The 14223-nt window shown below is 40.7% G+C and overlaps 1 protein-coding gene across 2 annotated transcripts in view; it reads left to right on the plus strand.

Moving 5' to 3' along the window:
* AGBL4 (AGBL carboxypeptidase 4) overlaps window positions 1–14223 on the plus strand; it is a gene marked incomplete at both ends in the record, with an annotated part of 1110674 nt that overhangs the window by 1004274 nt on the left and 92177 nt on the right. For both annotated transcript variants that reach the window (XM_080920614.1, XM_080920613.1), the window contains one exon: window positions 13240–13351. In XM_080920614.1, the coding sequence (XP_080776740.1) occupies window positions 13240–13351 (112 nt within the window). The remainder of the gene's footprint in view (window positions 1–13239; window positions 13352–14223) is intronic.

A 14223-nucleotide genomic window follows, 5' to 3' on the forward strand; every position in this document is an offset into this window, starting at 1 on the left:
AGATGCCATTGTCAGTGTCTGGTATGTCTCATGCCTCTGAAGTTAAAGAGATGATAGGTAACAGGCTTTTGCTTTCTTTCTCATCTTATTGCTTAATTTATAAAGAATGGAGGAACCAGAAAGGCAGAGATTGAAATATTAGTTCTGCTGTTGATGAAAGCAGAATTTGAAAGATATGGTCTGCATCTGTGGACCCAACTGTCTTCTATTTGGTTTACCCCCAAATTCAACATCCCATGAACCAAAGTAGGGGAGAAGGCAAGCACCTTTCAGAAAGCACACTCTGTGATAAAGAGCAGACCCATGTGGAACATTTCTATAGGGTTCTATATTCATATCCAAAACCTTCCCAAAAAAACAACATGCTGAAAACTGAGGATAGCACTTGATGGTAGAACACTTACATACTACGCCCAGGCTCAGTCCCCAGAACCACAGAAAACAAAGCAAGCTCAAGCTATAATGCCAAAATCAAAACAAAATGCCGAATACTCCTGAGGAGGTTAGGCCCAACAGGCTTGGGTCCTTGAGTTGGCCAATCAGACAAGTGCATCCCTCCACACAGGAAGGAGTAGCAATGAGGTCTATAGGAAGAACCTTTCCTTTGATGCAGGGAATGAAAGTCACTGTTGAGACTGAGAGATGTGTTTGGGTGGAGGTATACCACCCCAAACTGACCTAAACCAAGGAGGGAGATTTCTATCTCCCATCTCACTGCAGAGAAAGAAGCTGATAAATTAAGTCTCCTGCACATGGTCCCTGGTGATTACAAGAGATCAAGACATAAAACCCGGGTGCTTATTAGAAACCATGACTCTGATACCTGCTGCTGGGGGCTTAAGTGAATAGAGACCCTCTGAGAATGAAGAGTGTGGCTGTACACATTTGTAAGGCTGTGGCCTCTATACACTGGGCAGTTCATGTATCATGCAAAGGGTACCAGTTAGGAGGACAGTAGAGGCTGAGGAGCTGTTCAAGCTTATTAAGTCTTGAGACTCAATGAGAATTTTATCAGTCATCATATTGATCGCTCCTTTCTGCAATTAGCTTATAAGCCTTACCCAAGTTTACCTTGCATGGTGCACAGATTCATGGTGCAGGATAAGAAGTGAGGACCAGACTCTACAGGACTATAAACATCAGACCTTGAAAACAGCTAATAGGTGTGGAACAGGTACTCAAACTCGATGTTGTCCTCGGCATCTTATAGGGACCATACCATTTGATCCTTACAACAACCCTCTGAGGAGGGAAAATCCTCAATTTCCTGTCATGGAAAAATCTAACCACAAAGATAACAGACAAGCTAATAGTTTCTCAGGCAACACAGCTCCTATGTTCATATTTGGATTTCAGATCCTTAGAAAAGGTAGGTGAGGACTTGCCAGCTCATATATGGGAAATACATGAAGGACATCATCCTCCTCATGTTTCTTCTGTTCCATTTCACCAGTAAAATTGCAATAGCAATTGAAATTCCTAGTTTCAATTCAATTCCTAGCCAATTCAAGGCTAGTAAAGTCTTTACGAAAATATCACCCCTCAGGATTTTTTTTTAAAGTAAACCCTTTATCAATGCTTTTTATGGAGAGAAATTGTCCCCTTGATTCTGAAATCAACTTTCAAACCTACTATCACATAGCCTATGACCGTATCAGATCCCGTCTTCACTCTTGACTTCAGGCTCCCTGTCTGTAAATGTATGGATAAGAATTGATATAATTTTGAGTTCTTATAGGTGGTGGCTAGCTCTGAGAATGTGTGAGGTTGCAATGCTGGGAAATCTGAGCCCAGTATATTCTGCTTCCAAGCAGGAGACAGGAGAGGGAGAGAAGATACCCCTAGAAGCCATGCTCTGCACAGGAAAAGAAGAGGTGTATTCTTACATAAGCTTTGCCTAGGGAGATGTAGAGCAGAACCCATCCCACCAATAAGGCACCAGAAGACTGATCAATGTAATGATTTAATCAAGTTCAACTTGGTCAAACAAAACAGAAGAACCACCAAGAAATCTCATCCTTCCATGAATAATGCCTTCATCATGGCTGTGAAGATAGAATCCTTCATCTGGGGAACTTTCTACAGTCTGTACTCTGATACCTTGTGAGACTATGAGATCATATGTAGTGGGAGAAGAACTACAAAGATCTGGCAGGGTGGCTCAGGAGGTATTGCTGAAATCTCAGTTAAGGGTCTAATGACCTGTTTCTATGAGGAAACACCAACAGATCCAATCTTGAGGTTCTCTTTTAAGCAGTCGCAACCACTCTGATGATGATAGTGATGCTGTTATGCTTGGAGGATAGCCTTCTGCAATGCCTGAAAGCAAAGCTCTTCCTTGTCTACTAAAAATCAGTGACAGGAGGGAAAAGCTCAGAAAACCTTGGGTAAGAAAAAAAAAAAAAAACCCTTTCTGGATATTATCTGAGCATCCCTTTCTCCCAGATTACTTTGATTAAAAGGTCACTGTTGAAGAATGAAGGCCTTCCCTCCACACAGAGGCAAGAATAGTGAGTTCTGGTTTTGCTAATAAGCAGTGGAGGGTGAGGACTCATGAATATGCTGTTTGTACACTGCACAAAAGTTCTTGTTGGGGAGGCTGAGACTCTACTCCCAGTTCAAAGTCTTACTAAAGTGTCACAAGTTACCTAGAAGAGACTTCAGTTTTTAATTTGACAGGCTGGAAGGGGTGCCTTTTAACAATTCATATACAGATACCTTCACTCTAGTTTCTTATTTGGAGCCTAGTTTCCCCATTTGCAAACATGACGGCAGGGAATAAGACAAGAGGGCATGAAGTTGAATTGGAGAGATAAAGGTGGAATTAGGGGAGTTAAGGAGAGAAGCAGGACAAATATGATCAATATACAGAATATAAAATTCTCAAATAATTAACAAAGATGTATTTAAGGTAAGATTGTTGAACTCACCATCATCCTTTCCCCTGGGAGACAATCTATTAGGATCTCCTCCGACTCCCAAGATTACTTCAAAAAAAGTCAAATAAAGGATGAAAATTTAATATTGGAGCTGGTGGATGGGGTTCAAGTCCTGCTGTTGTTATCTGTCCTTGTTGAACCGTGGATAAACTCCTTACCCATCTGAGCATCTACTTATGGGCTCGTCTGAGCATTGGTTATGTGGAGACTCTGCTAGCAGAGCAATGACTCAGTGGGAATAAAGTACATTCTAACTCTGTCTAGCTTTTTGAAGGTATTCTAACAAACAGATGAATTTGTGCAAATTCACAAAGCTACTTAATGGAAAACCCAGGACTTAAACCTACATCTTTCTAATTTTGAAAGCCATGTTCTTATCCATCTTCAGAGGATTCTGAAGTCTTCACTATTGTCTTCATTAGGGTTTCTGTTGCTGTGATGAAACTCCGTGAACAAAGAGCAAGTTGAGGAAGAAAGGGTTTATTTAGCTTATATTTCTCCAGCACTCACTGTTCATCATCCAAGGAAGTTAGGACAGGAATTCAAACAGGGCAGGAGCCTGAAGATGATCTGATACAGAGGCCCTAGAGAGGTGCTCCTTACTGGCTTGCTTCTAATGGCTTCCCCTGCCTGATTTCTTATAGAACCCAGGACTACCAACTCATCACAACTGGATAAGTTACTAACTGAGAAAATATAGGCAGTCTTGCCTACAGCCCAGTCTTATGGAGACATTATCTTTATCATGGTTTCCTCTTCTCAGCTGACTTTATTGTGTGTCAAGTTGACACGAACCTATTCAACACAAACATCTGGATCACAGTGCTAGTATATGAAGAGATGGGAGGGAAATAGTGTGATGATCAGTAGATGTGTTATGATTCTTCTTATTTGGCATAAAGGGCACTGCATTTATCTGTAACACAGCAGAGCACAGCCCACTTGCTAAGCACTTTTCAGGGGCTGTTGATGACAGATTGTCTGGCATTCTGACACTGGCCAATCAATAGAGCTAGAAGTTGCCTTAGGCCAAGGGCAATTGAATCACAACCTTTTGTGGCATTAAATAAAGCAATATTTATTTTGCTTTTGGTGCAAATATACTTAATTCAATACAGCTCATTGGTAATGCTGAAAAACTGCTGTGTTTGGTGGACAATTGCATGCATGTCCCATACATCTTTGCTTGTCAATGTCAACGCTCCCAGGAGTATGCAGCCTCATAGTGTTCAGAAGACTGATTGGAGCCGTTACACTGCCTTTTCTCTATCTTTTAAAAGAAATGCAAAGAAAATCATAAAGAGGGGAGTTGAAATCATTGCTTGTTCTGGCTGTCATCGTTGAAACGAGAAGGCGCAGTGACCTTCCCAAGATGGAACTGTTCATTTGCTACTTGTGTGACATTCTTTGGAACCAGTGTGTTTCTGCTGTTGGACAAAGAAGGAAGTGAGGACAAGAAGAGTTGAATGAGCAGGACATTGTTTCTTTCACAGATAACATAGTCTCGCACAGACAGACAATGGGACCTCAAAGCCAGGCTGTGGGCCACATGGCATCAACAAGATCTGGTCTGAATCCGACTCTATATCCTAGTCATTAAGTGAGCTTCTCAAGGTCAAACCCTTTTTAAATTTTCTTTCCTTGCTTATAAACAAGAATAAATAATACCTACCTCACTTGATTGCCATAGGTGTGTTCAGTATTTAACAGACACATGTATTCAAACTTGGTCAATATATCACTTCACAAGAAGGATCTGGTCTGAGAAATGTGTTGTTGGGTGATTTTGCCAGGGTGCAAGCATTCTAGAGTGTACTTGTACAGACAAAGACAGCAATGAAGTCTGTCACTGACTGATGTACAGTTATATTGCTCATGACTCCATGTAAGAAATGCCTAGGCCTATTTATAGACCTGCAGAGCATTTGCTCATGAACTTCTGAATCTTTTCATTTATTCAGTACATATATACAGATTCCATGACATGTAGACAGAGTAGATTAAGTTGTATTGGGGAATGATGTTAATCCAAGGACTTGGACATTATCCCTGCCCTCATACACCTAGATCTCAGTTTGGAAGAAGAAAGTAAAGGATACTCAATAGTGCTTCCAACTCAATAGCAAGAAATGGTATAGTATGTAGTCACCTGACCTTCATATATTTTCATTTCTAGGATTGTTCTAATGTCAGCTGTTTTATCCCACTGGTACCATGAATAGCCCCTATATCAGAACATAGGTTTTAATTCTGAATTCATGATGAAAATTAATGTTAAAAATACTAGACTTAGAAGAGCACCAAAAAGACAGGATTTTTACCTCGTGACTATAAACTGTCAAGTGGAGGAGTGGGAAGTCATCGTCTCCATCACCCTATCTTCAGACCCTTTCTTGAGAAAAGAGTCTGGTCCATGAGCCTTGGCTGCCTAGCCCTTATAGCCATCAGGAGACACAGAAGAGCACACCTTTCTAGCTTTGCGTGGCCGTGTTCTCTGCCTGGAATACTCTCTTGTGCTTTGACTACCACTTTTGAGTCCTATGAAAGTCTCCAATCTTGAGTAATGCATACAATTAATGTTAAGACAGTGGTAACCATCTTCAAGCTTTTAAAAGTTGTGTCAGTCAGCAAAATGGTTCAGAGCATAAAGGTGCTTGATGAACAAGCCCGAAAACTTAGTCAATCCCCAAAACACAAATAAAGTTGCACAAAGAAAACTCAACTTGACAAAGTTGTCTTCTGACCTCCATATTCATGCCGACACATACATCATTTCCGCCCCCACACACATACACATAAACAAATGTAAAATTTTAAAAGAAGCTGTAATGGCTATTCCTGGTCGGCCGTCAACTTGACTATATGCTGAATGAACTACAATCTAAAATTGGAAGGCTCACCTGTGGTACAGATCTTGAGGCTGGGAAATTTCTGACCTGGATCTTGGCATGGAGATCTTGAGGCATAGTGGCTATAAATCCCAGGAGACTAAGGCAAGGAGATCTTTGAGTTCAAAGTTATCCTAGAACAAAACAAGTCTCAGATCCAGTCATGGTGGCACACATCTTTAATCTGGGCCACACCTTCTGCTGGAGACCTACATAAGGACATTGGAAGAAGGAAGATTCACTCTTCTTCGCCTGCTTTCATTTACTTGCCAGCATCCATAAGTTCTGTGACTCTAGAGAACCCTAATGCAGAAGTTTACATTAAAATAAGCAAACAAAAGAAAATAAAAGAAACATGATGCCAGCTTGTTTCCTACAATAAAAATCTTTCTAATTTGAATAAACGTGACAAAAATTCATTATTTTCTTCAAGGTCTCTGACTCTGGGGCTAAAGCTCAGTTATTCACACTTTAGAATCATGTTATAAATGATACTTCCATGAGTGGAGTATAACTTGCTTAGTTTACAATGAACATAGAATTCAGGGAGAGGAGGTGACTCTCCCAAGATGACAAAGACAGCAGAGGTGTGTCTTGTACCCTGTCCCCAGCCAGGTCTTTTGCAGCTTTATCAAGGCGTTTCCCTCTGGGAACATGCAACTCTTGGGATACTGATTGCCACTCAAAAACTTCTTCAGAAGTCAGTTCAAAAAGTTCCCATGCAGGTTCAGCTTCCTGACGAGAATCACTGGGAGCCACAGGGATCCCATGCTCTGGCATCTGAGGCATTCTAGGGACCTTGAGGACTGAAGTTGGTTTGAGTCAGGAGTGACTCTGTTTTCATTAAGAGGGTAGGTCAGTCAGGAAGAGGAGGTGCTAAGCTCTCCCAATTCTAGCGCTCTTCTTCCAGGTTTTCTTTGTAAAGATTTGTTTGTTTTTAAGCTTATGTGTATGTGAATGTATGTGTGTGCATTCATACCATGTGTGCATAGGTGTTTATGGAGGTCAGAAGACGGTGCCAGATCCTCTGGTGCTATCTCTCCAGCCCCTTTATTTAGTTTTGAATCTAACTCTTTTTTTAAAAAAAAATCAAAGAGACACTCTGGAAGTAGTATTAGTGAAAAAGAAGACCACAGGCCCTATAGAATATTGGTGTGCGGCTTCTTCTGTGAAATAACTGGTCTTCTGTGGCCCTTCATACTCTTATTTGGAAAGCGAAGCCTGCCTAACTCATAATAGTTATACCATACTATACAAGGTTGGAAATGTCCATTCAATAATTATTTCCTCAGTGTTCACCTTCAGCACAGGCTCCTTGTCAAGCACAAAAATACAGGCAAACAATGATCTAGTACAATAGAGCCAGCACTGTGTCTTGTAATGCCATTCTGCAGAAGTAATGTTACTGCAGGGGCAAAGAAAAAGCAGCTACCTCCTATTTGTAGGGAGTGTAGATAGATTTCTCCCGCATCCCCTTAAGGAGGTAACATTCACATTTAGATCACTCGAGTGATGCTACAATTATCACCATGGCCACTGTTGTAGCCAGCCATCATTTATTCTACTTTATCAGTACTGGGGACTTTACTGGGGCATTTGTGTACATTAGTTCATGCACACAATCCAGAAGGTCAGGGTTATTATACTTATTATACCTATGACAAGACAGAAGCCCAAATTGGTATTTAAAAGAAATTTTGTAAAGGTTACAGCTGATAAGGCAGACAGCCAAAACTTAAACCCAGTTATGAGTCCCAAAGTCCCCAGTCTCCACCATATAGCCTCTCTGTTCAGTGTAGTTTCTGGGCCAGGGCTGAGCCTGATGTAAGAAGTCACTGGGAGAATATTCAAATAGAGCTGTCTAAAATGGACTAGAGTGGGGGTTGTGGGCTCTAGGTCATAGGGATATCCTAGAGCAAGGTGAACTAAAGCACACTGAAGAGCCATGGGTTAGAGCTAAGTATTGTTACTAATAGTGTGCTCCTTTCCAGTTGTTACACGTTCAGTAAGAGCTGAGAGATCTTGGTGTGCAGGTCATGCATTTGCTTAGTGACTAGAACTCAGGGAATAGAAAATACACGATCTTCCTAGAATTTCCAATTAATTAGCCCAAAGGCCAGATGGTTAGAATACATTCAGCTCACGTAATAAGGACTGTCTCCAGCTCCTTAAGAAGAGGAAGAAGGCACATACAGGGAACCTATAGCACCAAACAGAAGCTGGAGATCAGCCTGAAATCCCAGAAAGACCAACAGTGTCAACTAACAGGGACCTCTGGGAGGACTCAGAGACTGAGCCATCAACCAAAGAATATACATGGGTTGGAACTGGGCCCCAGGCACATATGTAGCAGATATGCAGCTAGGTCTCCATGTAGGTCCCCCAACAATTGGAGCAGAGGGTCTTCTAAAGCTGTAGCCTGACTGTGGTATCCTTTCCCAAATAGGGCTACCTGGTCTGGCTTTGGTGGCAGAGACTTGATTCTCCAGGGTGGGGGAATACCCAGGGGGGAACTCCACCCTCTCAGAGGAGAAGGAGAGGGAGGTTGGGAGAAGGCATTCTGTGAGGGGGGAAGTGGAGGGGGACAGCATCTGGAATATAAATAAATAAATGTATGGATTTATATTTAAAAGAAAAGGAATTAACAGAATGGTTCTGAAAAATAATGTCTTTGTCTATTTTCTGTTGCTATAATAGTATACCTAAGGTTGGATAATTTACTAAGAATCTACAGTTATTTGGCACACAGGACTGGGGTTGAAAAGTCTGGGAGACAACAGCAATACTAGTTTGGGTTACCTTTCTTCATAAAGCTACCATGATCTTTCAATACTGTGATGTCATCTAATCATAATTACCTCCCAAAGGTCTAACCTTCAAATACTATGAAGATTAACTTCCCAACACTTTTAAGTTTGCTGTGAGAGATGTTAAAGCTTTAGTATACAGGATTAAGATGCCCATGTTCTGCAATGATGGCATTCTCCAATACCTTGTATTGCCTACATCCAAATACTGACTGAAAGTGGCGATTGCCTACATCTGGGTTCCCTCTTGCTGCTGCTACTTCCCTGGCTTCAGGTCACAAACAGGAAGTAATAGAAAGGCTGGGAAGATGTCTCAGTCCTTAAGATCACTGGCTGCTCTTTCACAGGATACAAATGTAATTCTCAGCACCCACACAGTGGCTTTTAAATATTTATAACTCTAGATTTAGGGAATCTGACACTCTCTTTTGACTTTCATTGGCACCAGGTGTGCAAGTGGTATACAGACAGACATGCAGGCAAAACATCCATGTACATAAAACAATATTTTTTAAAAGAGGGTCATGGATGTATCTGGCTTCTACAGTAGAAGACACAGTGCAGCCGTCCGTCATCTTGCTAACTTGTAATATGAATGAGCAAGTTTCCCCCACACCATCCCTTACCTAATAACAGGGTCAAATGGTGGGCATTTCCTCAAAAGTTATGCACTAATACCTACTACATTTAAGAGGGGGCAGAGTATAGTTTTGAACTCATCTTCTTGATTCTTAGGCTGCAGGAAAAGATCAAACGTCTTCTCTGACCATAGTTACTCACTCCAACCTTCTATGGGTTGCAAAGACAGCAACCTATCCTACTCTTAACAACATATTATAGAAAAACAAAATGCAATAAAAACAGCACAAGTTTGAGGTACCATTACATACCAGAACCTATGTGTGTTATATGCTTTGCCTCAAATAATCTCCATAACATTGTCCTAAGTTACAAATGGATATAGATAAGCACATCTCCTTGGGATCAGAGATATCTGATATCAACCATGATATCAACCACACTACTAGGGAGTTTCTTTGTTCAGACGGTTCTCTATACAACTGTGTTGAATTTTCGAGTTTAATTCAATTTGTCCTTGTTCATTAGGCCAGTCTTTCTTCCGTTTGCTTAGACACAGGGAGTTTATCCTAAACTGGTTACTCTCTAGGTGAGCTTGGGTTTTATTTAAAACTGGGTTGTCTTGGCTTTGAATACAGCTCTACCAGCTGTTTTCCAAGGGGCAGAGCTTTTTGGTCCATCTTAGTTCCCTAGAATAGGGATACTGCAGATAAGATATTAAGAATTGAATGAATAAGTGGATAAATCAAGTCTCTGAGTAGCTACTCTGTTTTTGAGAAAACAATAACATCAAAGATGAGTAGAAAGAGAAAGGAATGGTAACAGGCATTTCACGGAAATAGAACTAGGAAGTGAGCAGGAGTGTTAACTAATAACTAATAATAGCTAATATGCTAATATCTAACAAAGTAAACCTCAAAATTAGAAGAGATAAAGAAGATGCCTTTGTAACGATTGACATAAAAATTTATCAAGACAATTTAACAATTCTAAATGTATGTCAAACATTGAGTCATTTCAATTTCATAAAAACACAGTATGGATAAAGTCGCAGACTGAGCACAGTAACAGTGAGTGGCTGCAGTAGCCAACTCTTTGGCATAAGTAGAAATCAATGGAGAAATGTCAGAATACACATTCTGCTCAGCAGTTCAAGTGGCTTTCTCTAAAAGAGATCACAGTTTAGGATATAAGCAAACAGTAATGGAGACACAAACACTGGAAGAATTTTTTGTATTCTATTCAGTGACAGTGAGATTAATTTAGAAGTAAGTTGCAAGCAAAGCTATGGAACAACACACCTCACTACTTCAGTAGAGTTAAAAGTTCCTAGAAGTGAATGGAAGTTAAAACATAATCCATAACAATGCATAAAAATCTCTCAAAAGGAAGTTTATAATTATTAGTGCACATGTTGAAAAAATAAACAGAAATATCTCAACTACATAATTTGATGATGCTCCTCATAGTCTTAGAGAAAGAAGAAGATGCCGAACACTGAATCCATAGATGGGGAGAAATAAAATGCCAAGGCAGAAGGTAGTGAGATGGGAATAAAGAGATTTCAATGACTCATCAAAGCAAAGGACTAATTCTTTTGCAAAGGTAAATGAGATTGCCAAACTTTTAGCCAAACTAGCCAAGACAGAGAAGATGCTACACAGGTGTAAGGTGTAAATGAACAAGTTGCGTCGACTTCAGCGGTCATCCAGAGGGTCATCAGTGCTAATCCAAAAAGCTCATGTTCCAATAGTATGGATAATCTAATAGATAGATAGATAGATAGATAGATAGATAGATAGATAGATAGATAAAGGAAATTAAAATAATAATGAGCATCTTCACACTAAAAATGCCTAAGCCCAGGTAGGTTCACTACTGTATTTTATTTTTTTTAATCTTATAAAATACAACATTATTATACCCATCATAATCAGAACGGCTGTAACAACCCAAGCAAGATCAGGCCTGTTGACATCTCCTGACAGAAAGTAGACTTTGGTTTTCTACTTTTCATATTAAGAACTGTATGCCATTCTTAAGAGTGATTTCACAGCTAATCAATAGACAATAATACCAGAACTCCTTCATAGGCTTGCTGTTAGGGTTAATTTACATAAAACATTAGTACTTAGACTCAGCTCTCAGGACATGAATTGGCGATGAAAATGTTTAAAAGCCTTAGGGTTGTCTTTTTCTTTCTTGGTAATCAGAGAGGCCAACATCAACACTTGGTTGATCTAAAGACAGCAACAGGAGACAATAAGGAAATGCTTGCCAGGCATTCAATGTTCTTCCCATTTCAACCCACCTCCTTCTACAGATTCCCTATCAGTAACCCCCTTACCATGTGTTATGAATCAGTCAAAGCAAACCATCCTCAATTCCCTCATATCCTGAGTAGTTTCACATTCCCCTTTTGACTTATGTGCTTCCTTATACTCTCAACACTGGGAAAATTTCTACTCCTTCAACAAACCATCTCACGTGGCTTCTTATTACTGAGACCTTTCTCCACATTTCCCCCCTAAGTGTGAGCAGAACCAGCATTAACTCTACTCCTGTTGTACTTATTTGAAAAGATAGTGTGAAAGCATTATTGTTTGTCTCCCCATCTCTTTCTCAAATATTTTAAAAAGCAGCAAGGTCATCAGTAAAGTTTTTATTATTCCCAAGAAGGATAGTAGGTGGGAATATACATTTTATAAGCAGATTGGGGGTAAAACTGTACTGATTATGGAAAATAGAGAGGGAACACAGTTGTTAAACTTGTACTAAAGGTGCAGAATGCTAGGGAAGGGAGAGGATGGACATTGTAATGCAGAGACAGGAGATGCTGATTTGGATAACTTCCATGTGAACTAAAAAAATAAAAGTTGTATTTTCTAAGCAATGGTCAGCCACAGACAAATGTTAATAAAAAGGGAAAATAGTCAGTACTGTGAGAGAAACTCATTCTAGGTCTAACATGGTTGACTGGACAATGACAGCAATTATTTGAAGTGTGAGCAAACACATAGTTTTGGAAACTGTTCTATACCTTATTCTATCCTGAAGATGTGTATGCTGTGAGGAGGTGCTCCTACTCAAGTTCAGGCAGGGCTCTAAACAAACATGGAGGAGTAGGAGAAGGGAGAGGTAAAGCCAAGGTCATAATTATACTCACCCCAGTGGCATGATTAAGGGAGGGTTGTAGGGAAGTTAGTTTAGGTGGCATCATGTTCCAGGTGGCACTAAAGCAAAGACTGAAATAAGCCAGACAGTGAGTCACTTGGGTACCCGACAAGCATCTGGGCAAAGTAACGGCCTGGCACTGTCCTTAAGGAAGAAAATGCCTGCTGTGTGGGAAGAACACAAGAGGGACAATAGCTGGTGCAAAGCAAAAAAGAGGATGGTTGAAGCAGATGACATAGAAAAGGCTAATGTGGTAGATAATGTGGGGACCCATAGCCTATTATAAAGACATGGGCTTTTATGCTCTAGGTAACAAGGAGCCATTGCACTAGAGGAGAGGTATGACTTATGTAAGAAGTCCTGACCATTGTTTGAAAGATTGGAGTGGAAGTAAGCAAGCCTGAAATCAAGAAGACCACTAAGCTCAGGTGGTCTCAGGAGTGACACAACAATGTTGGTACATTTTTTTGAGACAGTGGATTGGCAGTAGATGTCAAAAACAAAGGGTTAATGGGGACATTTGGGGATGACAGTGGTTCCAGCCTGATCATTTCTTTTACCTGCACTGGGTAATATGCCTGTGTCCATAAGGATTAAAGTGGTACTATGTCACGGGAATATTTCTGAACCTCTCTGTAATTCTGTGTCTTAGTCTATAAGTTTGGAATCATAATACAAATTACCTCAAATGTTGATAGCACTAAATTAGTAAATCCTAGTACATTAGTAAATCCTACTTACAACTCTCTCTGGTAGACAATAAGTGACAGTAAGTGGCTCCCCCTCTCTTAGCTGTATTGGGAAGCTCAGCCTGTCTCATCGGTACTGACTCTTAGTTTGGACTTTGTCTAGGTGCTCCCTGATGGGCTTTGACCTGAATCGTCACTGGCTGGATCCCTCTCCATGGGCCCATCCTACCCTGCATGGAGTTAAACAGCTCATCATCAAGATGTACAATGACCCAGTGAGTAGTCGGGAGTCCTCAGCAGCTGATGGCCGCTGGCCACATCTGGGAATGGTAGATTGTATGGGGAAGTCCTCAGGTAGTTCTACATTAGGGTTGCATGAGCAAAATCAAGAAGATACTAAGCATAGACATGTGTAAATTTTACAGACCCAGTGCCTCCTCCTCCTAATCCTTTTTTTCCCCCACCACTCATAAATATTGGCTTGATTGTGGTTGTATCATGACATGGGTTGAAATACATGGGATCACATCCTTACTTGTCCAGGCTCTTGGATGATAAGTCAAATAAATGCAGCTTGAATGGGTAAAAAGAAAATAGAGAATCCAGTGGAATACCGGTGGTGTATAATATGTATGAAATGTGTAGAAATGGCCTACTTCATACATTGGGAACATGGCTGTCATGTGTCCCATTTGGTGAGTTTTACTTCTACCTTGACTTGTTCCCATTTTCCAGTCCTAAAAAGCTGACCTAGTTTGGAGGACACTTGCATGACACTGGGCAATGGTGTGGACAAAGAAGCAAGAATGCCTACATATGGCATAGACTTGGGGCCAATGTGTTGGGAGTTTGGGCTCTGGTCCTGAAGGCCTACTGTTCTGGAAGAAAGAAAGGAAACGTGCAGAAAGATCCGCACTGTGTTTTCTCAGATAAGCAAGTTGTTGCCAGTGAAAATCAGAGACAATAGTGCAGATTTGTAGTGTAGAGAAGGAGTCAGATGAGATTCATTCTTCCTGAAGAGCTATCAGCAAGAGGGTATAGCAGACCCTTGTGCTCAGAAATGATAGCATACATGGGCAGGGGTAGGGCCACAGAGAAATGGAACTTTTTAGTAAGTTATGGCAGCCTCAGGTTGGAGCATGTGACC

Source organism: Micromys minutus (assembly GCF_963924665.1).
Source record: "Micromys minutus genome assembly, chromosome: 9".
Classification (NCBI taxonomy): Eukaryota; Metazoa; Chordata; class Mammalia; order Rodentia; family Muridae; genus Micromys; species Micromys minutus.